At 54.5% G+C, this 21687-nt stretch overlaps 2 protein-coding genes across 3 annotated transcripts; both read right to left on the bottom strand.

The window, feature by feature from the left end:
* Positions 1 to 2658: 2658 nt before the first annotated feature.
* Positions 2659 to 6825, bottom strand: UTS2R (urotensin 2 receptor). Of its 2 annotated transcripts, XM_046677755.1 has the most exons (3): positions 6409 to 6825; positions 6026 to 6115; positions 2659 to 4323 (listed from the first exon to the last, which is right to left on the bottom strand). In XM_046677755.1, exon 3 carries the CDS (start codon positions 4237 to 4239, stop codon positions 3085 to 3087), a length of 1155 nt encoding a protein of 384 aa, XP_046533711.1. In that variant the 5' UTR covers positions 4240 to 4323; positions 6026 to 6115; positions 6409 to 6825; the 3' UTR covers positions 2659 to 3084. The 2 variants fall into 2 exon arrangements, with proteins under 2 accessions (XP_046533711.1, XP_046533712.1); XM_046677756.1 differs by lacking the exon at positions 6026 to 6115 and having other exon boundaries at positions 6638 to 6825.
* Positions 6826 to 17098: 10273 nt separating this feature from the next.
* TEX19 (testis expressed 19) lies at positions 17099 to 18852 on the bottom strand. The gene has a single exon (XM_046677716.1). The coding sequence runs from the start codon at positions 18850 to 18852 to the stop codon at positions 17797 to 17799; it is 1056 nt and encodes a 351-aa protein (XP_046533672.1). The 3' UTR covers positions 17099 to 17796.
* Positions 18853 to 21687: the final 2835 nt, after the last annotated feature.

The raw sequence follows: 21687 nt of genomic DNA, 5'->3' as shown, positions 1-21687 counted from the left end.
AGAGCATCCCCAGCTCCAGCCGTGGTGGCTGGAGGTTGGGGGACAGGGGAGTGGTGGAAGGGGGGTCAGCCAGGGTAAGCCAGGCCAGGAGAGGCCATGCTGGGACCTGGGACCAGGGGCTGGAGGGGGACGAGAGGACGCTCGACGGACGCTGTGGGTGGGGTCTGTCTGGGGGGCAACGAGGAGGCCCCTGCAAGGAGGACCTGGATTTCATTTCTGACCAGACCTGAGCCATGTGGGTTGTGGCCGGCGGTGTAAGGCCTGCGGGCCCAGCGGCCTCAGCCTCTGGCTTTCTGGACCTGAAGCTTCAGCCCTTTTGCTGGGCCATCCCTCCCTCCCTGATTCCCCCAGGCCTCAGGTGAGCCTGCCAGCTCCAAACTGGCAGAGGGCTCCCCACAGCAAGGGTACGGGCACAGCTTCCTTAGACCTTTGTGAGCCTGGCTGCGTCACTTCCCCAGTCTGAGCCTCTCCCTGGCCCCTGGGACAGCAAGTTGGAGACGAACCTCCCTGGGTTAGGAGGAGACCCAGGAAGGAGCTTGTGCAGTGCGGGTACCCACCGTCCAGGCTCAGAGGGGTGGGAGAGATGAGAGCTGCTTGCCCCACCCAGCCGAGCCCCAGACTGTCCCAGGTATGGGCAGGGATCCCAGGGTCCTGGGGCTCAGGGCCCAGATGGACTGTCCTGGGACAGCCGGCCCGTGCTCGGGGGTCTATGCTGTGAGGCTGGAAAGGCAGGCTTGGCCTCGCTCAGCTCAGGGCCTGGTGACCAAGAGGGACAGACACACAGATGGAAGGAGTCCCAAGCTCAGCTAAGCAGAGGCACAGCTTGTCTGCCTGGGGCTGGGGCCTCTCTCCCCGGGGCCACCATCTTTTACTTCCAAACAGCCCCTCGTCCCTAGCTTGGCCTGCAGGAGCCCGCCCCATATGTCTTCCCCTGCCCTGTCTCAGGGTGGCCACAGCCCCCCAAGTGTGACCATGCATCCTGAGAGGGAAATCACTGCCCCCAGCCTGTTCTTCTCCTCTTCCCCAGAGAGTTGTGTGTGTGTGTGTGTCTATCTCCAGCCTCAACCCTTTCCCGAGGACCCGCAGGCTCACCCCCAACATCTCTCACCACCGACTGCCTGTGGTCCCCCCCCCAGGGAAGGTGCCTCCCTCCATAGTGAGTCTGGATTGTTCTGTCCAGGCTGCCTCCCCAGCCAGAAGCCCTCTGGCTCCCACTGATTCTCCAGAATCTTGGCTGCCCCACTGCCTCCCACTACTGCTCTTGCCCTGCTTCCCCTGACCCCTGAAACAGGGCCCTCCTAGACAAGCCTCCCTGCCTATGCACGGCCTCACCCCACTATGTCCCTCCATGCCCCACCACTGCCTCAGATAAACCCCTGCCCCACCCCCGACACTCAAGGGCTCCTGGGTCAGGACCCGACCTGACTCTAGGTTTCATCTCCGCCCCCCACACCCATCACGGGAAACGGTACTCTGCCTGCTCCCTCCTCTACCCCTTTGCCCCCAAGTTCCCTCTGCGTGCTGCCTGGCACACCTGGGTGTCCCTGGAAGCCCAGCCTGGCACCTTAGGAAAGTTAACCAGGATGCTCAGGTCTCTGACACAGAGCATGTGTCAAGGCAGGTCCTAAGTTTGGGGTCAAAAACGTAGCTTCCTCAGCATCACTCCAAGAAACGGTACAAAGAACATATTCACATGTGCAGATGAATAGGGGCCGTGGGGACACTTTTGGGGGTCTCTGGTCTCCAAGGTTGGGGCCTTCTCAGCACATCTTGGAATCAAGACTCAGGAAGCAAAGATCTGGGGTCATGGTTACAGTGCAAACTTCAGGCCATTCTCTTCTGAAAACATTCGGGGTCCCAAGTGGGGCCAATGGTCTCAGACTCAACACCTAGGGGCTGCCGGTGGGGGTCTCCACCTGCCTGCACATCAGAACCTGGCAGGGCCCTGAAGGGGGTCCAGGTGCGGCCCAGGCTGGGACCCACCTGTGGGGCGGGAGCTGAAGCCACGACGCGGAGTGTACAGCTGCCAGGGGGGGTAGGGGGTGAGGAGAGGTCCAGAGCCTTCCCCGAGAGTGAGCTCTCTGAGGGTAGGGCACGGTGGCCTCAGTGTCCCCAGGAGGCCCAGCTTGAATGCTGCACATAGGAGGCACAAGATAAACTCTGATGCCGTGGGTATGATCCACCTCCCAACCCCTCCACCCCCCACCTCCCACCACGCACACAGAGCTGGGAAGGGAGAGACAGATGAGCTGCTAATGGGAGAATTCTGGCTCACAGTTTCAGTTTGGGGGCTGTGCTGCTGCCCTGGAGCAATGGCCCCTCTTCCCTGAGTAAGCAGTGGCTGGTCATTCCCTGCCTCGCCCGGGGGCCTGGCTCAAGCTGGACGGCACCCACCCACTGCGTCAGGACGGCCGGACCAGCCACCAGCAAAGGCCTCAAAGGAAGATGTGTGCCCACCAACAAGGCTCTTCCACCTGCTGTCGGGGGACATCCTGGGGGCTTCTGCTGGGTCCCTGAAGATATGGGTCCTCCCACCCCTTGACATCCCACCCCAATGCTGAGGCAGGACAGAAGCACAGAGCTTGGAGTTTATTGTTCCAAGTGCTGAAGCTGTGAGGAATGGAGCCACACAGGAGCCGGGAGGGACTGGGGCTGGGGACACAAGGGCTGAGCACTGGCCAGAAGAGGGGGGGTCCTGTGCAGGCAGCTTGTGTACCCGCCACGAGTCAGGGTGGGCACTGCCTGGGCGCTCACGTCCACTGCTATGGGTGGTGAAGACCTTACTCACCATGGTCTTCAGAAGCTGGTTCTGGGCCTGAGGCTCCTGTTGACCCTCAGGGACGGGCTGGGAGTGGGGCTTCTGGGCATTATGAGGAAGGCGGCTGATGGAGCTGAAATAAGCCACGGAGAAGGGAGAACAGGGAACTTTCCAGAAGAGGACTAAGGAAGTGGGGCAGTCAGCCGGGGGCAGTGGGGGGCTGGGAGGGGCTCCAGGCAGTGACCTGGGCTCTGGGACCTCTCCCAGCAGGCCTCCAGCCACCCCCTACCCCACTGACCCCAGTGCCATGTGGGGCCCAAGGTCACTCAGGCACAGACGCCCCTGGGAGCTGCCTGGGACAGCATGACGGTCTCGGTGGCCTGCTGGCTGGTGGAGGACAAGGAGCGGCCTGAGCCGCGCTGGAAGCGGACTCGGCACTGTGGGAAGCTGCCGGCGCCCGAGGGCCCACAGGCGCCCCTGGCCTGGAGCGAGCGCAGGCGGAAGTCACGGTAGTTCTTGGTGAGCAGCGTGTAGAGGAAGGGGTTGACGCAGCTGTTGCCGTAGGTGAGGCAGGTGGTCAGGTAGTTGACGATGCGGGCGGTGCGGGGCGTGAGCAGCTGGGCTGCGCGGTACTGGGACAGGAGCTGCCACAGCCAGAAGGGCAGGAAGCAGGCCCAGAAGAGCAGCACGATGCCCAGGATGAGGTAGAGCACCCTGGGGTTGGGCAGCCGCCGCGTCTGCGTGAAGGAGGCCCGCTGAGACAGCCAGTAGGCCCGGGCCAGGCGGACGTAGAGCAGCCCGATGACCACGCCGGGCCCCACAATGCTGGTCCCGAAGAGCAGCGTCAGGTAGGCGCGGTGGGCATGCTGGCCCCAGGCCGGCAGGCAGAGGCTCTTGTGGCCCCTGTGGACAAGCCGGATGGCCAGCATCATGGGCAGTGCCAGCAGCAGCGCCAGCAACCACGTGCCCAGCGCTAGGACCTTGCGGTAGCCCTTGGAGCGCTGCACCGTGTCCAGCGGCCTCAGCACGGCGGCGTAGCGCTCGCTGCTCATGACGGTCAGGGTGAAGATGCTGGCGTGCATGGTCAGGAAGTCCAGGCTGAAGAGGATGCGGCAGCCCACGTCGCCAAAGTGCCACTCCTTGGTCACGTAAGTAGCCACGATGAAGGGGATGCTGAGCAGGTAAAGCAGGTCGGCCAGCGCCAGGTTGACCACGTAGATGTACATGGGGGCCGAGGCGTGCAGGAAGCGGAACATAACCACCAGCGTGTACACGTTGCCTGCCACGCCCACCAAGCCCATGGCCGAGAGCACCACCCCGATGGCACCTGTGGCCACCAGGTCCTCTAGGGAGCTGGGCGCTGTCGGGCTGGCCCACGAACTGTTGAGGGATGCATTGGGGCCACCAGGCAGCTCAGGCACAGTGCTGCCTGCTGTAGCCAGCTCGGGGAATCTGCTCGCCGGCTCCGGGCTCAGTGCCATCTCTGCTGCCTCACACGGGGCTCCGGGCTGGGGCGTGATGCTCCTTTGGACACAGACGGGGCATCTGTGGGCAAGAAGCTCGTCCTGCAGGAGAAGATGCCCATTAAAGATGCCCAGGAGGCCATGTGAGGTCACACTTCCCATCAGGTTGGGGGGCCTGCAGAGGGACGGGGCTCACCGACTCCCTCCTCCCCCTGGGGACTCCCTACTCAGAACTCTGTCACTCTGCCTCGTTTTCCCCAGCTACCCAGGGGACCAGAGAGCCACCAACCAGCTGCCCCATGGTGTGCCCCAGCTGCACCTCCACCTGGGGCCTCTGTGGTTGACTGGACTTTTCTGAAAACCAGTGCACAGCCCCTGGGGGGTGGGGTCAGCAGCAGATGGAGATGGGAGTCCTCCCTGAGTCTCACCTTCTAGGTGAATGAGCAAGGGAGCTGTGGGTACCGAGTCCTTTCTCCCAATTTATTTCTCGTGTACATTTTAAAAAATATGTTTTCTTCAGATTGCAAAAGTATTATAGGCTGACTTTAAAAGTTTAAATAGGAAAATATGTGTGGTGAAGAGGGGAAAGCCCTTGCAATCTTCCTTTATCCATATGAGGAAAACAAGCTTTCATTCCCACCTCTTACTGTCCACAAAAATAATTCAAGATGGACTGGGGACCTGCATGTAATGAAATCAATCAACCAGGCTTCTGAAAAACACATGAGACTCTCTGCACGACCTTGGATAGGCAAAGATTTCTCAAAAAGGAACAAAAAACACTAACAATAAAAGAAAACACCGATCAAGTGGACTTTATTAAAATTACGAACTTCAGTGAGAGAGTAAAAATGTAAACCCTGAACTGGGGAAAGATTGTCAGAGACAGATAAAAGACAAAGGACAAGTAACATGTCAAAGAACTACAAATCAATAAGACTAACAACTCATTCAAAAAAAAAAAAAAAGACAAGATTTAAACAGGAACTTCTCAAAAGAGGATATCCAAATGGCCAAGCAACACATGAAAAGATGCTCGACATCGTCAGTCATCAGGGACTCGCAGATCAAAACGAATGCACTCCCACCAGGAGGGTGGGACGCAAAGGGCAGACAGACACCCAGCGTTGGGAGCACGTGGAGAACTGGGGCTCCGCTTTACTGCTGGTGGGGCTGCAAAACGGTGCAGCCGCTTTGGAAAGCAGTCTGGCACTATCGGTAAAGCTGGACTTGTGCACGCCCTCCCACCCACCAGTGCCACGCTCAGGTTTGTACCCAAGAGGAAGGAGGGCAAATGTCCACAAAAAGACAAGAGCAGCTTCATTCCTCATACCCAGAAGCTGAGTCTACTCAAACATCCACACATGGCAGCGCAGATAACAAACTGTGACGTCTCTGCAGAAATGCTCCTCAGCCGTGAGGACGATGGAAATATCCTACAGTCAACAAGGTGCGGGAAACTCATACACTATGTTGAGCGAAAGAAATCAGACAGAAAGACAACACACCGTGTGATTCCATTTATAGAAGTTCAGGGACCGGCAAACCCGACAACACAGAGGAGGTCAGAGCACGGAGGGTGTCACCCCAGAGGGGGCCCTGCAGCCCCCTGCTGGTCCTGATCTGGGTGGGTGGTGACACAGGCATAGACACATGTAAACACTCATGGAGCTGCACACCTAAGATCTATGCTTACTGTGTGACGACTATCTTCACAAGAAAAAAGAGGCCTAAAACGTGGGAATACTTCCACAGAGAGGGGAGGCCCCGGTGCTGCCTATCTCCTCCCAGCCACCGATAATACCGGCTCCAGGCTTCTCCCTCCGCTCCTCCAGGGTTGACAACGATGAGGATAAACTCGAAACCGTCCCTCCAGCCGATGCCCGGGCAGACCCTGGGGCGCAGAGACGCCTTCCAGGCCCCTGTGCCCACGAGATCCGGCCCAGCCTCTGGTCTGGCGAGGGGAGCTGGGGGTCCTACCGGCCAGAGGCCCCTGTGCAGGCTGCGGCCGCGGGTCCCGGTCCCAGAGCCCTCCCGCCCAGCGCTGCCCAGGACCCGAGCTGGGGGGCGCGGGATTCCCCAGCCCGAGGCGGCTGCGCGCCTCGGGCCGCGGCGGGACAAGCGGCTGCCGGGGGCCGCGCCTCGGAGCACCGGAGAGAAGCGAAGCCCCGCCGAGCCCGCGCGCACCTGCGGCTTCCCGGTCCTCCCTCGGTCCCTCGGTGCCGCCACCTGCGCGGATCGCGTCCCCCGGCCTCCCCTGGCACTGGCATTCCTCTGGCCGCCCTGGGGCTCGAGGAGGGCTAAGGGCGCGGGCGATTCCGCTGGGATAGTGCGGGTCGGCAGGGAGGGCGCCTCCTGCCCTGCGCCCCCGACCCCGCGCTCCGGCCGTGGCACTCGCGGCGCCCTGCTTGCTCACCTCAATAGCCGGGGCAGCAGGATGTCGCAGCCGGGGGTCGCGCTCAGGGACGGCCGCCTCTCCGCTGCACGTCTCCAAACGCTCTGCGCGGAACTTTCCCGAGGGCTCCGCCCCGGCCGGGCGTGCAGAGGGCGGGGGCCTCCCAGGGGCGCGCGGCGGAGGGAGCCCGTCCGAAGGTCCCACCAGGAGAGCCGCGCTCCGAGCCCAGGTCACTGGTCGCCGCCGCCACCTGCCCGGCCGCCAGCTGGGAATGCGCCGCGGCCGCGCGCCAGCGCCTGGATATTAATAACCCGGGGCCGAGGCTCGAGGGGGCGGCGCTAGGGGAGCTGGAGGGACGAGGGGGGCAGCGCTGGGGCGGGCGGGCGTCGAGGGTAGGGCAGTGGGGAAGGGGTCGCGCGGGGAGGGGTCGCTGGGGGCGCCAGGGCTTGGAGAGGAGAAGGTGCCGAACCCGAGGTGGGGCACCTCTTGTGGGACATGGACCGGTCACGTCGCCGCTCCGGACCCGGGGGCCGTGTCCGTGGGGTGAAGCCGCCTCCCTCCCGTCTGCCCTGGCCAACCCGCAGCCTCTCCGCGGGGTCTCTGCTTCCCGCCTTTGCTCCTCTGCACCCGCACACCCCAGCTGTCAGTGAAACCCTGGACCTGCCTGCCCGCTTAGCGCGCTTAGTGCGGGGGACACTAGGGGGGCGGGGGACGGGGACGAGGCAGGCCGCGACCCTGTGTCATTAATGACATTCACAATGTTGTGCAGTCATCAGCATTTCCAAAACCTTTTTCTCGCCCCAAACAGAAATTCCGTCCCCATTAAACAACTCCCCATTCCTCCCTCCCCCCAGCCCCTGACAACCACGGTTCTCCTTTCTGTCTCTGTGAATTTGGGATATTCTAGGAACCTCAGGTAAGTGGAATCATACAGGATTTGTCCTTTAGTGTCTGGCTTCTTTCACTTGGTATAAGGTCTTCAAGGTTCATCCACACTGTAGCACGTGGAATTTCCTTTTTAAGGCTGAATGGTATTCCAAGTGTACAGACCATGTTTTGCTTATCCATTACCCATGATGGACCCTTGGGTTGACTAGAGCTGCTCTTTTGTTTAATGATTTCCTGTTCCTTTTATGGATGATATTCCTTCCTTTATCTCTTTGGAAAATCCTAACCATCCATATTGTCGGGTCTTTTTCAGATGACTCCATCATTTTCAGGGAGCCTGGGACCCTCTGAGCACTGCTCCCCACTCCTCGTTAACAGAAAAGGACCCCGAATCACGCTGATACCAAAACCTGACAAGGACACCACGAAAAAAGAGAACTACAGGCCAATATCACTGATGAACATAGATGCAAAAATTCTAAACAAAATTTTGGCAACCAGAATTCAGCAATTCATCAAAAGAATCATACATCAGGATAAGGTGGGATTCATACCAGGGACACAGGGATGGTTCAACATCCGCAAATCAATCAACTTCATACACCACATCAACAAACTGAGGAATAAAAACCACATGATCATCTCAATAGATGCAGAGAAGGCATTTGACAAGATCCAACAGCCATTTATGATAAAAACTCTGAACAAAATGGACATAGAAGGAAACTACCTCAACATAATAAAGGCCATATCTGACAAACCCATAGCCAACATCATACTCAATGGGCAAAAACTGAACCCCATCCCCCTGAAAACAGGAACGAGACAAGGATGCCCTCTATCACCACTCTTATTTAACATAGTACTGGAGGTCCTGGCCAGAGCAATCAGGCAAGAAAAAGGAATAACAGGAATCCAGATAGGGAGGGAAGAAGTGAAACTCTCGCTGTTTGCAGACGACATGATCTTATATATAGAAAACCCCAAAGAATCCATTGGAAAACTGTTAGGAGTAATCAACAACTACAGCAAAGTTGCAGGGTATAAAATCAATTTGCATAAATCAGTAGCATTTCTATACTCCAGTAATGAACCAACAGAAAAAGAACTCAAGAATACAATACCATTCACAATCGCAACAAAAAGAATAAAATACCTCGGGGTAAATTTAACTAAGGAAGTGAAGGACCTATATAATGAAAATTACAAGGCCTTTCTGAGAGAACTGGATGACGACATAAGGAGATGGAAAGACATTCCATGTACATGGATTGGAAGAATAACCATAGTTAAAATGTCCGTTCTACCTAAAGCAATCTACAGATTCAACGCCATCCCAATCAGAATCCCAATGACATTCTTTACAGAATTAGAACAAAGAATCCTAAAATTCAAGGGGGCAACAAAAGACCCCGAATTGCTAAAGCAATCCTGAGAAAAAAGAACAAAACGGGAGGCATCACAATCCCTGACTTCAAAACATACTACAAAGCTACAGTAATCAAAACAGCATGGTGCTGGTACAAAAACAGGTGCACAGATCAATGGAACAGAATTGAAAGCCCAGAAATAAAACCACACATCTATGGACAGCTTATCTTTGACAAAGGAGCTGAGGGCCTACAATGGAGAAAAGAAAGTCTTTTCAACAAATGCTGCTGGGAAAACTGGAAAGCCACATGTAAAAGAATGAAAATTGACCATTCTTTTTCACCATTCACCAAAATAAACTCAAAATGGATCAAAGACCTAAAGGTGAGACCTGAAACCATAAGGCTTCTGGAAGAAAACGTAGGCAGTACACTCTTTGACATCAGTATTAAAAGGATCTTTTCGGACACCATGCCTTCTCAAAGAAGGGAAACAATAGAAATAATAAACAAATGTGACTTCATCAGACTAAAGAGCTTCTTCAAGGCAAATGAAAACAGGATTGAAACAAAAAAACAACCCACTAACTGGGAAAAAATATTTGCAAGTCATATATCTGACAAAGGCTTAATATCCATAATATATAAAGAACTCTCGCAACTCAACAACAAAACATCAAACAACCCAATCAAAAAATGGGCTGGAGACACGAACAGACATTTCTCCAAAGAAGATATACTGATGGCCAATAGGCACATGAAAAGATGCTCATCATCGCTGATCATCAGGGAAATGCAAATCAAAACTACACTAAGATATCACCTTACACCCGTTAGAATGACAAAAATATCTAAAACTAATAGCAACAAATGTTGGAGAGGTTGCGGAGAAAAAGGAACCCTCATACACTGCTGGTGGGAATGCAAACTGGTGCAGCCACTATGGAAAACAGGATGGAGATTCCTCAAAAGATTAAATATGGAAGTACCATACGATCCAGCCATCCCACTACTGGGTATTTATCCAAAGAGCCTGAAGTCAGCAATCCCAAAAGTCCTGTGCACCCCAATGTTTATTGCAGCACTGTTTACAATAGCCAAGACGTGGAAGCAACCTAAGTGTCCAGCAACAGACGAATGGATAAAGAAGATGTGGTACATATATACAATGGAATACTACTCAGCTGCAAAACAGAACAAAATCATTCCATTTGCAATAACATGGATGGACCTTGAGGGAATTATGTTAAGTGAAATAAGCCAGCGAGAGAAAGATAATCTGTGTATGACTCCACTCATATGAGGAATTTAAAATTATGGACTAAGAACAGTTTAGTGGATACGAGGGGAAAGGTGGGGTGGGGGGTGGGCACAAAGGGTGAAGTGGTGCACCTACAACACAAATGACAAACATTAACGTACAATTGAAATTTCACAAGATTGTAACCTATCAATAACTCAATAAAAAAAAAGAAAAAAAAAAGAAAAGGACCCCGAGTCCAGTCACTCTTGACTCAGGAGAGTCTCTCTGTCACCCCACCACAGCTCATGAGCAAGGGGACTCACGGACAGGTCTTGCTCTCATCCCCTCCCTCTGTGGGCAGGTGACTGGCTTTGTCGTGTTTGGGCCCATCTGCTGCCTTTGGTCCAAACACTCTGTGACCTAGGACATGCCTGGGTCACAGAGAGAAGCCTCCAGGAACACAGCCTAGGGTCTGCTGCTGAGGTCACTGAGCAGCCCAGCCTGACACCAGCCCTCAGGCCACAGACCAGGACTTACAGGTGACGGAGGACAGCATCATCCAAAAGTGTAGGTCAGCTCACTGCCCTTCTAGGAGCAGCCTTGGTGCCTCCTCTCCTGGTCGTGGCATCCTGCAGAGCCGCAGGCCACGAGGCCCATGACCTTCTCTCCATTTGCATCACGAGGAAAGGACAGATGCCATCCAGCATGCATGCTGTACAGACATTGCAGTCAGTGGTGAAGGGGCTGGACTGTCCTCAGTGTGGGCAACAAGGAGTGGGTAGAGTGAGGCCCAAAGCTGTTGATAGCTGGGGACATCCCCTTGAGGGGCACTGTCAGGTAGACACCTGAGAACCCTCCTCTACTGCAGAGGTGACCTTGGCCTGGACCTGAGAGGTGCTCTCTGCTCAGCCCAGAGCCGGGGAGGGGTGGTGGGGGGGGCGGTGAGCAGGGCTCCTGCAAGAAACTGAGGAATGTCTGGGGCTGCTACTGCCCTCTGGGGAAGTTGGGGCCCCCACCCCTAAAACCTAGTGTGCTCTGTGCAAAATTAACTGCCCGCCTGTGACTCACTTTATGGACCATTAAATCATAAATCATAATCATCCGGCTCCTACTTCCACACATGTGACTTTAAAGCTTCGCTCTGCACATAATGGGTTCAAAATATTCTGAAATGATCATTTTTCTGCAAGAACTTGTTTCCAATTGTATTACAAGGTTCCACGGAAGATAAGCTTCCTAGACAGAGTCTGGCCTCATGGGTCTCTTCATAGGTGTCCATCCAACCCAACTACAGACGCCTTAAAGAGGCACATCCTGTCACTGCTCCCCCTCCCCCCCAAAAAGCCACGGGGGAAGGTAAAGAGGAGTGGACAGGACCAGGGGTGGGGAGTGCAGGCCAAAATGCACCCTGACACAGTCCAGGCCAGTCCTGCCCATGGTGCCCAGCAGAGGCTGCCTGGAGCCTGCCCAGGGCCGTGGGCTCACTGCACTGCCCACAGTAAGGGCACCTGCCCGGAAGGAGGTCCCCAGCGGGGACACACCTGCTGCCCCGCAGTCGGCAGGTCCAGGCGCCGCAGTCAGCGGCTCACCATCCTTTTCCAGGAGACCCTTCCCTTTGGTGCTGCTGCTCTGATTCCTGCTGTCAATTTCTGAAACTACAGTCTTGCCAGTCCTGGTTCCACACACCCCCAGATCTGAGACCCAGCTGGAGGGACGATGCTATCAATCAAACCAACTAAAACATTCGCAGGTCTCCAGCTGGGGGCGGCCCCTGTTAATGAGCAGAGAGCCCCAATATCTGAGCAACCCGAGGGACTGAGGCGCTAAGGCCGGCACGGGGCTTGTGGAGTTCCGAGTGTTCCCCCACCAACCCCGGGCTTGGGACGGCTGACACGCAGGGAGAGTGAGGAGCGAGGACAGGTTTCAAGTACATATAACACTGTCTTCAATCAGAGTCCACCCTTGGGGGCGACCTGGGGAAGCCACGTGGGCCCCTGCCTCCTAGAGAGGTGCTAGGGGTCCTAACACTGCAGCCTGCCTGTTCGCAGGGGTCCACCTAGGCTGGTGACCTGTGGAAAAGGACCCCAATTCAGGATGCATGAAGCCTCACGTTCTGAGTGAAGAGGCTGGATGCAGAGCCCCCGAGAGCCCTTTCAGGGATTACAAAGGTAGGAGTCAATGCTGGAGTGAAAGTAGAAACCCCAAGAGCTCCAGATTTCTCCTGCAAACAAACAGTACTAGTGAGGCCACGTGTCCCCACTGTGTCTGAGGGTCTAACCCCACGTAACAGTACAGAGGCTCCTTTCCCCTCAGCGTGGCCACCCCAGTCCTCCCTGCCTCCTCGGGAAATAATGAGGTCAAGGGCCCTGCCTCCTTCCTGAGGCCTATCAGCCCCATCCATGAAAACAGCAGTGGGGTACCCCTGCCCTGAAACTAATGAAGGGGCTTCTGTAGCAGCCAAAATCCAAAGGGGTGGGGTCCCTTCTCCTGCCGGTCTCCTGGGGACTTTCTTTACCATCATCACCATCAACTTCATCCCCGTCTCCATCAGCACCGTCACCACCACCATCATTTTTACATTCACACAGTGCGTTACACACACCTGGGTACCCCAATCTAGACCAAGTGACAGTCTTCTTCCATACTTGCTTCACACTGTTTCCGGAAACAACACATCCCTAGCCTTCCACATCCCCGTTCTCCTCCTTCCCCGGAGGCACCATTGCCCTGACTTTGGAGTGACTCAAACTGTTTTTTGACCACGTCTTTTGCATGTGCGATTAATAATGTGCTTTAAAATTTTCCTAAGTGAGACTGTATTGTTACCAAAAGTTCAGTCTCTGAACTCAGTGCCAATCTAAATAAGGAGAACAGCGTTTTGGGTGAGAAGGAAAGAAAGCTTTATTTTCTTTGCCAGGCAAAGGGAGCAGCAGCCAGCTAGAGCCTTAGGAACTGCTGGCTCCCCATCAAGAAGTGGGTAAGGGGTTTTAAAGCTTGCGAGGAATGAGGCTGCTTGTAGAGAAGGAGCCTGTGGCCTTGCTGGCTGGAGCTTTCCCACCAGCCTGCGTTTGGCCTTGTGAGGCTGCTTGCAGGAAGGAGAATGGTGACATAAGGGAATCCACAGGCGGGTATCCTTGGTTGTCTGCCTGCATGGTGGATGGTGGATTCTGGTGCCAGGAAGTCAAGGAGTAAGAAGGGAAAGGGGAGGAGTGCTTTTGGTTTTTACCCCCATATGTGCTGGATTTAATGTAGGGGAACTGATATCAGGGTCAGTATCAATACAGTGCCTATCCTTTGCACTTTTCTCTTTTCTCTCAACCTGAGAGATGAGAGCTCATTCACCTCTCTGAAAGGCTCTGTGGAACTCCACGCACATACCCCAGGGAGCCCCTCCACTCCATTTCTAGCGCCAGATGCTGACCAGACAGAGTCAGGCAGGGCTCTGGGCTGGACACAGAGAGGCCAAAGAGGTCTGGACTCCAGCTGCCTTGGTGTGAATCTGGGTATCTTCCTTGTCAGCTGTGTGGCCTTAGGGGAGCTACCACACCTCTCTGTGTGTCAGTTTTCTCATTGGTAAAATGTAAAAAAGGTCAGGATAGGGCCGTCTTAGTCCTCAGTTGTCTTCTCCAACTAGGACAGAAAGTTCTAGAGAATCCTGAGAAACGTAAAGAGATTTCTGTCTGCAGAGTGGGGCAGGGTCCCTTTTCTCTGAAGCAAGCTGCCTCTACCCATGTTGCCCCCAACAAAGGAACCGTCTCTGTGGCAGACAGTTTACAGAGACACTTGGTCCTTCCTGCAGGGTTTCCACCAAGTGCCCAAGGTCCAGACACCACAGGCCACCCTGGAAACGGAGGCTCCTCCAACACACAGTTGCCCCCCACACCCTGGGGAGAAGGGCTCAGACTGGTGTAGGCCCCTCTGGGACGGGGGGAGCTGCAGGCCTAGTTGTAGTCCATAACATGGACACATTTCCTGGTAGTGTCAGTTGACATGTTCCCTGGCCTCTCCCAGGGCTGAGAATGATGTCAGCACATCACAGTAGATGTTTCTGGAACGGGCTTGTACCGCAGAAGGCAGAATGCCACACACCTTGTATTCACCTCTCCTCCCTTTGGGCCCCTGCCTTCTCTGTTTTGCACTCTGTCCACCTCTTGCGTAGACCACTCCCCCCAGACCCACGCCAGGTCTGCACATATGGGGCCAGGGCAGCGTCACCTGACAAGATACAGGATTTTCAGTTAAATTCAGGTTTCTGATCAACAATTTTTTTTTTTTTTAGACTGGCAGCTGAGCTAACAACTGTTGCCAGTCTTTTTTTTTATTTTTTTGCTTTTTTCTCCCCAAATCCTCCCAGTACACAGTTGTATATTTTAGTTGTGGGTCCTTCTAGTTGTGACATGTGGGACGCTGCCTCAGCATGGCCTGACGAGCGCTGCCATATCCATGCCTAGAATCTGAACCAGTGAAACTAAAGGCTGGGCCGCCAAAGGGGAGCGCGCGAACTTAACCACTCAGCCACCAGCCCCAACAAACAATTTTTAACACTACTTGGAACACCTGCGAGGGGCATCCCTCCACTCGAACCTGCCCAGGCTGTGAATATAAATGAGCGTAATTGTTTGTGATGCAGCTTTGAAGAGAAAAGAAAGCCACCGTGTAGCTGTATGCAGCGCAAAGGCCAGCATTTGCATTAACAGCCAGAATTGACAGTAGCTGTTTTAAGCAAACAAGTGGAATAATTCACATTGAGGTGGTGTCTGGAGGTGGGGGTTCTTCACGGTCCTCTGGGAAGTGAGCGGACGGTCATCCCTACCTTCGGAAAACGTGCTACAACTTTCACATTTGACTTTTAAAAATTAAGCCGAGAGGCCAGCCCGGTGGCGTAGTGGTTGGGTTTGTGCGCTCTGCTTAAGTAGCCCGGGGTTCGTGGGTTTGGATCCCGGGTGCACACCTACACACCGCTCATCAAGCCACGCTGTGGCAGCATCCCATGCACAACATAGAGGAAGACTGGCACAGATGTTAGCGACAATCTTCCTTAAGCAAAAAGAAGAAGATTGGCAAGATATTAGCTCAGGGTCAATCTTCCTCACACACACACAAAAATTAAAATAAACTAAAATTAAAAAATTGGTTTGTCCCACAACTAGAAGGACATGCAACTAAGATATACAACTGTGCATGGGGGGGTTTGGGGAGATAAAGCAGAAAAAAAAAATTGGTTTGAAATTCACGTTACATAAAATTAACCATGTAAGTGAACAATTCAGTGGCATGTAGTGCATTCACAACATTGTGCAACCATCACCTCTGTCTAGTTTCAGACATTTTCATTACCTCAGAGGAGACCCTACACCCATTATGCAATACTTCCACTCCCCCTTTTCCTGAGGGCCTGGCAACCACTCATCTACTACTTTCTCTATGGATTTCCCTATTCCAGACATTTCATGTAAATGGAATCATACAATATGGGGTCTTTTGTGTCTGGCTTCTTTCATTTAGCATCCACTTGCATAAACCTTTTTGAGGTTCATCCATGTCGTAGCATCTATCAGAACTTCATTCCTGTTTACAAATAACGTCTCATTGTAGGGACATGCCACATTTCATTTATCTGTCCACCTGTTGGACATTTGGCTGGTTTCCACTTTCTGGTGATTGTGAAAAGCGCTGCTGTGAGCATGTACATACATGTTTTTCCTTCATTTGGGTAGATACCTACGAGTGGAATTGCTGGGTCAGATGGTAATCACATGTTACTCTTTTGAGGATACATTTGATCATACTTCATTTTCACCATAACCTTGTGAGTTGGTGTTTTTCCCCAATTTCAGATGAGAAGAGCTGAGGAACCAGCTATAGCCTCATGACTCAGGGCTTGGGCTGCTCGCTCCTGACCTGTGCATCCTGGAGCCCTGCAAAGCAGCTGGGCCATCAAAAAAAAAAGTCTGCCCAAAGCAAGGGTTTGCTGAAATAATGAATAAATGCACCGTTTAACCCGGAGGGACCAAGAGAGGAGGGGAAGGCAAGACCACTCTGGGTGCGTTAGGGAAAAGAGCCACGTGCACGTTCAAATACACACTCCAAGTCACCAAATGCTCGCAGAATTATGATGTGTTGAAATGTTTCGAACGGCCACCGCATTAATGCCTTTTCTCTGTTTAATTAGCATCAGAAAACTTCATGACTTAACGCCTGGAGACTCACTTCTTTTTCTTTTTTTTTTTTAAGATTTTATTTTTTTCCTTTTTCTCCCCAAAGCCCCCTGGTACACAGTTGAATATTTTCATTTGTGGGTCCTTCCAGTTGTGGCATGTGGGACGCCGCCTCAGCGTGGTCTGATGAGCAGTGCCATGTCCGCACCCAGGACTCCAACCGATGAAACACTGGGCCTCCTGCAGCGGAATGTGAGAACTTAACCACTCGGCCACGGGGCCGGCCCCTGAAGACTCACTTCTCAAAGATACGTGAGAGGAGGACTGCCCTCAAAATTTGATGAAAGGACCTTACTGCTGCTGTTGATGCCTAACACCGCAGTAGAACTCCCCAGAGCAGCCGTTAGACCTGGATCCTCCAGTGAAAGGGACACAGCACATCCTTCAATCACTGGAAGGCTGTGCCAGCCAGAATCCACCAACAGACTTTGGAACCCTTGAAATGGGCCATTCACAAGAAGCAGCTGCCAATTAAGAGCTTCTTCCCTGCCCACCACACCCTGATGACCAGAGGTCCAGAGCCCTTCTTCAGTGAGTGTGCCTCTCCCTCTGTCTCACGAACATTATTAGCATCCTTTACACATGGTTCTGTCCATAAATTTTTCAATGTCAGGGGCACAAGCTTATATTGACCAAGATCTGTTTGACGACACACTCTCATCATTATTCAAAACATGGCCCTTCTTTATTTAAAGCATGTGAACGTATTTTACAAATTGAAATGAATACCTGTGAAACAAACTCCCAGCCAAAAAACTGACCAGAACAGTCACTGTCCTGTGCTACTCCCACCTTCTTTCCCCTGCTCACAAGGAATTGAAATCTGTCAGGTGGCTAAACCTGCACACTGAGATGACAAGGCCAATCAACTAGGACGAGCTGAGGGATGACTAGCACAGGGGCTTAATGCAAAATTCTTATAGCTTCATTTAACTAAGTAACATACAAAGAAACACGAACTGAACAAACTGCATAGAACCCCACCGCAGACCACGGTCCCCACTGACAGGGTCCTGGGGAGCCGCAGAGACCATCCAGGCAAAGGCAAGCACATTTCCCCGTGGCCGCCAGACTCTGGGGTGATCCAGGGACTCAGTGTCACACTTGAGACGTCCCTCCCCACGGACAGGGCAGGCCGCTGCACAGGTCCGTGTCCTGTTGCCACTTCACACGCTGCACAGCAACCACTCACGAGGCACCTCCTGGAGAGCGTCACATTCCTAACTCTGTGACATCTGACACAGAAGCACTTCTCTCCCAGTTACAGGCATTTGGGTGCCTCCCCTGAGGCCGCCACAGGTCCCACTTCTCAGTCCCCAGGACACTCCCCATTCTTCCTCCACACCCACAAGTCCCCATCCTTTGCCAAAATGCTCCCCTGGCCATCATGAAGGGGCAGCTGCCAGTCCTTCCCAGTCTCAGGCGTCTGGGGGCCGCCAGAACAATGTGAACGCTTGGGCCTCAGTCCCTCAGTCCTGGGGCCCTGGGCTGAGACGCTGGAAATAGGGCAGCTCCCCCAGGCCCGAGGCTCTCCCCAGGCCCTCTGGACCCACTGCTCCGGGTCTCAGCGGTGCTGGGATCCCTTCCTTGGGTGGAGGACAGAGACCCAGATGCTGGCTCCCCCTCCCGGACCTCCCTTTTGGTCCAGGGTGAGTAAGAGAGGATCGTGAACCCCCTCTTAAGCAGGGCTGCGTCTGCAGGGACCAGCTCTTCACTCTGCCCTGGAGAACAGGATTCCAGAATGCTCAGCTTCCACCTGTGCAAGTCCTGCCCGGGGGCTGCATCTTGGAGCCTCACCGCCCACACCTCGCCCGGCTCCAGCAGCAGCTCCCAGCACCCCTCCGAGGCCTGCATGGCCCACGCCGGCGTCATCTTCCGGAAGTAGACGGCATCGTGGCAGCCCACCATGGACACCACTTGCAGGTCCCCTAACCAGGCCTTGGCCTCAGCGGGGTCCACGGCCCGGGTGGTGCCCAGCTCCAACACCATGGGCTCCCCGGGGTGCAGGTCCAGGCTGAGAAATCTCTGCCACAGAAGAGGGGGCGATGGCCAGTGCAAGCAGGTAGGGAGGCCCCCGAATCTCCAGGGAAGGCCCTGGGTCCAGTCAGCATCCTCAGGACCCAGGCCCAGGGGGGTCGCATCCTGAGGCTCCAGCTCGGTGGGCACAAAGTGGTAGTCCAGCTCCACCTCTTCTGACTCCTCAGGGGCCGACGCCAGGCTGCCCGACCCCCACGCCGCAGACGGCCCCTGCGCAGGCTGCCCCTGGCCCTGCCCCCAGTTCGACCCCGGGGACGCCCCCTGCGGAGGTTCCGCCTCGGCGAGGTCCATCAGGTCAAAGTCCCAGTCTTCATCCTCCCAGATGTCCGACTCCAGCGAGTCCCTCAGGTCCAGAAAGGCGGTCTTGAAGCAAGCGAAGCACAGCCTCAGGTGGCTGCCGTGCTGCAGCTGGTACAGCCAGGACGCGTGCAGGCAGGACATGCCCTCCCCCGCGTGCCGCGCGCTGACCGGGGGACACATGTCGCTGCCCGCCCCCGCTCGACCGACCGCGTGGACGCAAGAGCGGACCGGCAGGCACCGTGGGGACTGCAGGGGGTCCGGCCTCGGGGGCGGGGGAGGAGGGTCAGGAGGGAGAGGCGGAGGAAGGTGTTTCTTGCAGGGGAGTCCGTCGGGAGCGGGAGGAACCGGTCCTGATTCCACGGGGACCTGCCGGGGCTGGGAAGACTGAACTTCCAGAAGTTTCTTCAGCTTGTGCAATTGCCTTGTCCTCCGGGGAGCTGCGAAGGAGAAGCCGGGGAGGTTCAGGCCCTGGCGGCAGGTGGGAGCAGCCCCCGCAGGCCGGCAACCCGTGAGGGGGCTTCAGACCCGCCCCAAGAGGCTCCGCCTCTGCGCAGCTCCGGGGGGGGGGGGGGGGGGGGGCCCTCCCCGCCCACCCCGGGACCCCTGCACCCGGTGGCCCCCCGAGACCGCCCACGGGAGCTGCGCCTGGACGAGTCCCTGCTGGGCCACGTGCATGCTGCGGCCTCTACCCGCCCGCGTCCCCCAACCCTCTCCCACCCGGGGCAGAGGGCCTCACCAGGCGGGCGCCGGGGAAAGGAACACCCACCCCCTGCCCCGGAATATAAAGGGCCAATTTCCCATGGTGCTCTGGGCGCATCTGCATATCTCCCATGAGCCTCAGCCACCAGGACGTGGAACTGCTGAGTCATCCCCCCAGGAGCGCCCGGCCCCCCAGGGCAGGCCTGTACCCCCGCCCCCCCGCCTGTCCCCCGCATGGTCGCGCCTGAACTTGGTTCCTCTGAGCGCCGAGGAAGCCATTTGCGCCCCTCTTTCCCTCTGCAGCTTCTGGGACGCGCAGGCGAGCGTGTCCCTGTGGCCACCGTCCCTTCGAGGGGCCCCTGGGGACCTGCCTGGTCGCGGCCCAGCCGTCTGGCTGAACGTGGGTTCCGTCTTGCCGTGTCTTGATCGAAGGTTCTTTACGGGTTTTGGAAACCCACCCATCGTCAGTTATTTACGTCCTGTGCACGTTATGGTCTGTCCATATGGTCGAATGTGTCCATCTGTTTTTAGAGAAAAAAGGGTTTTGGTCTTTGTAAAGAACATCTTCAGTTCCCCTAGACGACACTGTTAGTTTCTTGTATTTTCATCATATTCTTTCACATTTGTTTGCTTTGTAATTTTTCGTTTAAAGGTAAGTTGCTTCTGTAAAAAAATATAACACGAGTATAGATAGATGGCTTTTTAAATCATTTGCCAAATTAATCAAGTCATTCAGCCTTTCCTTCCAAGTTCCCCGATTAGTGCATCCAACTGCACCTGCCCGGTCCCCCCCAGGACGTCTGACAAGTGTCCCCAAGGGTACAAGTCTCTGTCTGGACTCCCGGTCAGCAGCTGGGCCCGTGCTGGGCAGTGCCTGCAGGGGAAGGCATAGCCTGCCTCTGGAATTAGATGACAGCAACGTTCCTTGGATCAGTGGTTCCCAAATTTTTGATCAACAAATGGCAAGCGATAGGATGTATTGGAGTATAGGAGGAAGCCATTTGGTGTAAAACTAATTTGGTCTAACCTTGCTTTTTCCAAAGGGGCCTGACGTGGCTGTTGAGCATGCGTTGCATATCTGCTTTAAGCATTTGCTACATCTCAAACACAAGAACAAACGCCCTGAAGATAGAGGTGCAACTTCCTCCACATTGGCATTTCCTTAAGGATAAACATCTCTCCATAGGCTAGGAATTGATTGCTGTGCTCACCTGTGACCACCCAGCTCAAGACAGCAGACCTGCTCCCTGCTGTGTCCGTCAGTCCCTGTGCCGAGAGGGCAATCTCGTGACTATTGTAAAAGGGACGTTTCAGTCACATGTGATACATTCTCTTTGACGGTGTGTAGCCACTCTGTACACCCCACTTCTTTGGAGTGCTCCATTCCTTTGTGGAAGGACTCTCCCGGGCTATCTGGTCCTCAAATCTGGCTCATAATAAACTCACCCCACTTTTGATTTATAGATCGGTTATGAATTATTTGGACTGACATTTTGCTGCAGTTAAAATTCTCTTGGGAGTTTGAAAGTCCCAGTGTCCATGTCACAGCAAGTGGCAGACACCCTGAGGCGACCCCCAGTCAGTCTCACTCTCCCCACGATTGAAGGTGGAAACCGTGACTTGCTTCAGACCAATAGACGTGGCAAGGGTGATGGATGTCACTCCCTTGACTATATTAGCATATATATGCATTCATTATTGTATCTATTATATGTAGTATACATTACATTTTATATCCATACATACCCTCATGTATTTATCTATATTTGTACACATATGTGTCATGTATATGTACTTACACACACACACATGTATATATATACATATGCATACTCCAAGCAGACTCCTGCTCCCTCCCACTGGTCTTGAAGAAGGAATCAACCCTGCTGTGAACTGTCGGTGGAGGTTGGAGCTCTGGGGAACCTGGCCCTTGCCTGCCGAACAGTGACTGGGACGGACCCAGTTCAGAGGGACGGTGGCTGCCTCGGGTAGTTTGGAAGAGCATGTGGAGTTGGGGGTCAGGGGAGCTTCCATGACCTGCAGGGATTTCGTGTGTCCTCTCTCTGGCTGCTCCCAGGGCTGGGACACTAATGAATAATAGTGATGCTCCTGGTGAATTCTCACTTGTCTGCCAAAACCAGCAAGCCGCCACCTCCCTCGCTTCACTTCTGGTCTCTCTAAACACTTTTATCATCGCCTGTATTGCTGTGTGTAATTCACTTGTTTTTCTGTTTCCTCTCTGGGCCAAGTACCCAGAGGGTATGGCTGAGTTGGACTCGGGTCTCTGACACAGAGAAGAGACTCAGGACACAAAGT

The sequence above is a fragment of the Equus quagga genome, chromosome 11, assembly GCF_021613505.1.
Source record: "Equus quagga isolate Etosha38 chromosome 11, UCLA_HA_Equagga_1.0, whole genome shotgun sequence".
NCBI classification, from domain to species: Eukaryota; Metazoa; Chordata; class Mammalia; order Perissodactyla; family Equidae; genus Equus; species Equus quagga.
The sequence above is the reverse complement of the archived record's forward strand: the minus strand, read 5'-3'. Positions and strand labels throughout refer to the sequence as shown.

What these genes read in the sequence shown, in the direction of transcription:
- UTS2R (XM_046677755.1), bottom strand. Translation starts at nt 4,239, where the DNA reads ATGGCACTGAGCCCGGAGCCGGCGAGCAGATTCCCCGAGCTGGCTACA.
- TEX19 (XM_046677716.1), bottom strand. Translation starts at nt 18,852, where the DNA reads ATGTGTCCCCCGGTCAGCGCGCGGCACGCGGGGGAGGGCATGTCCTGC.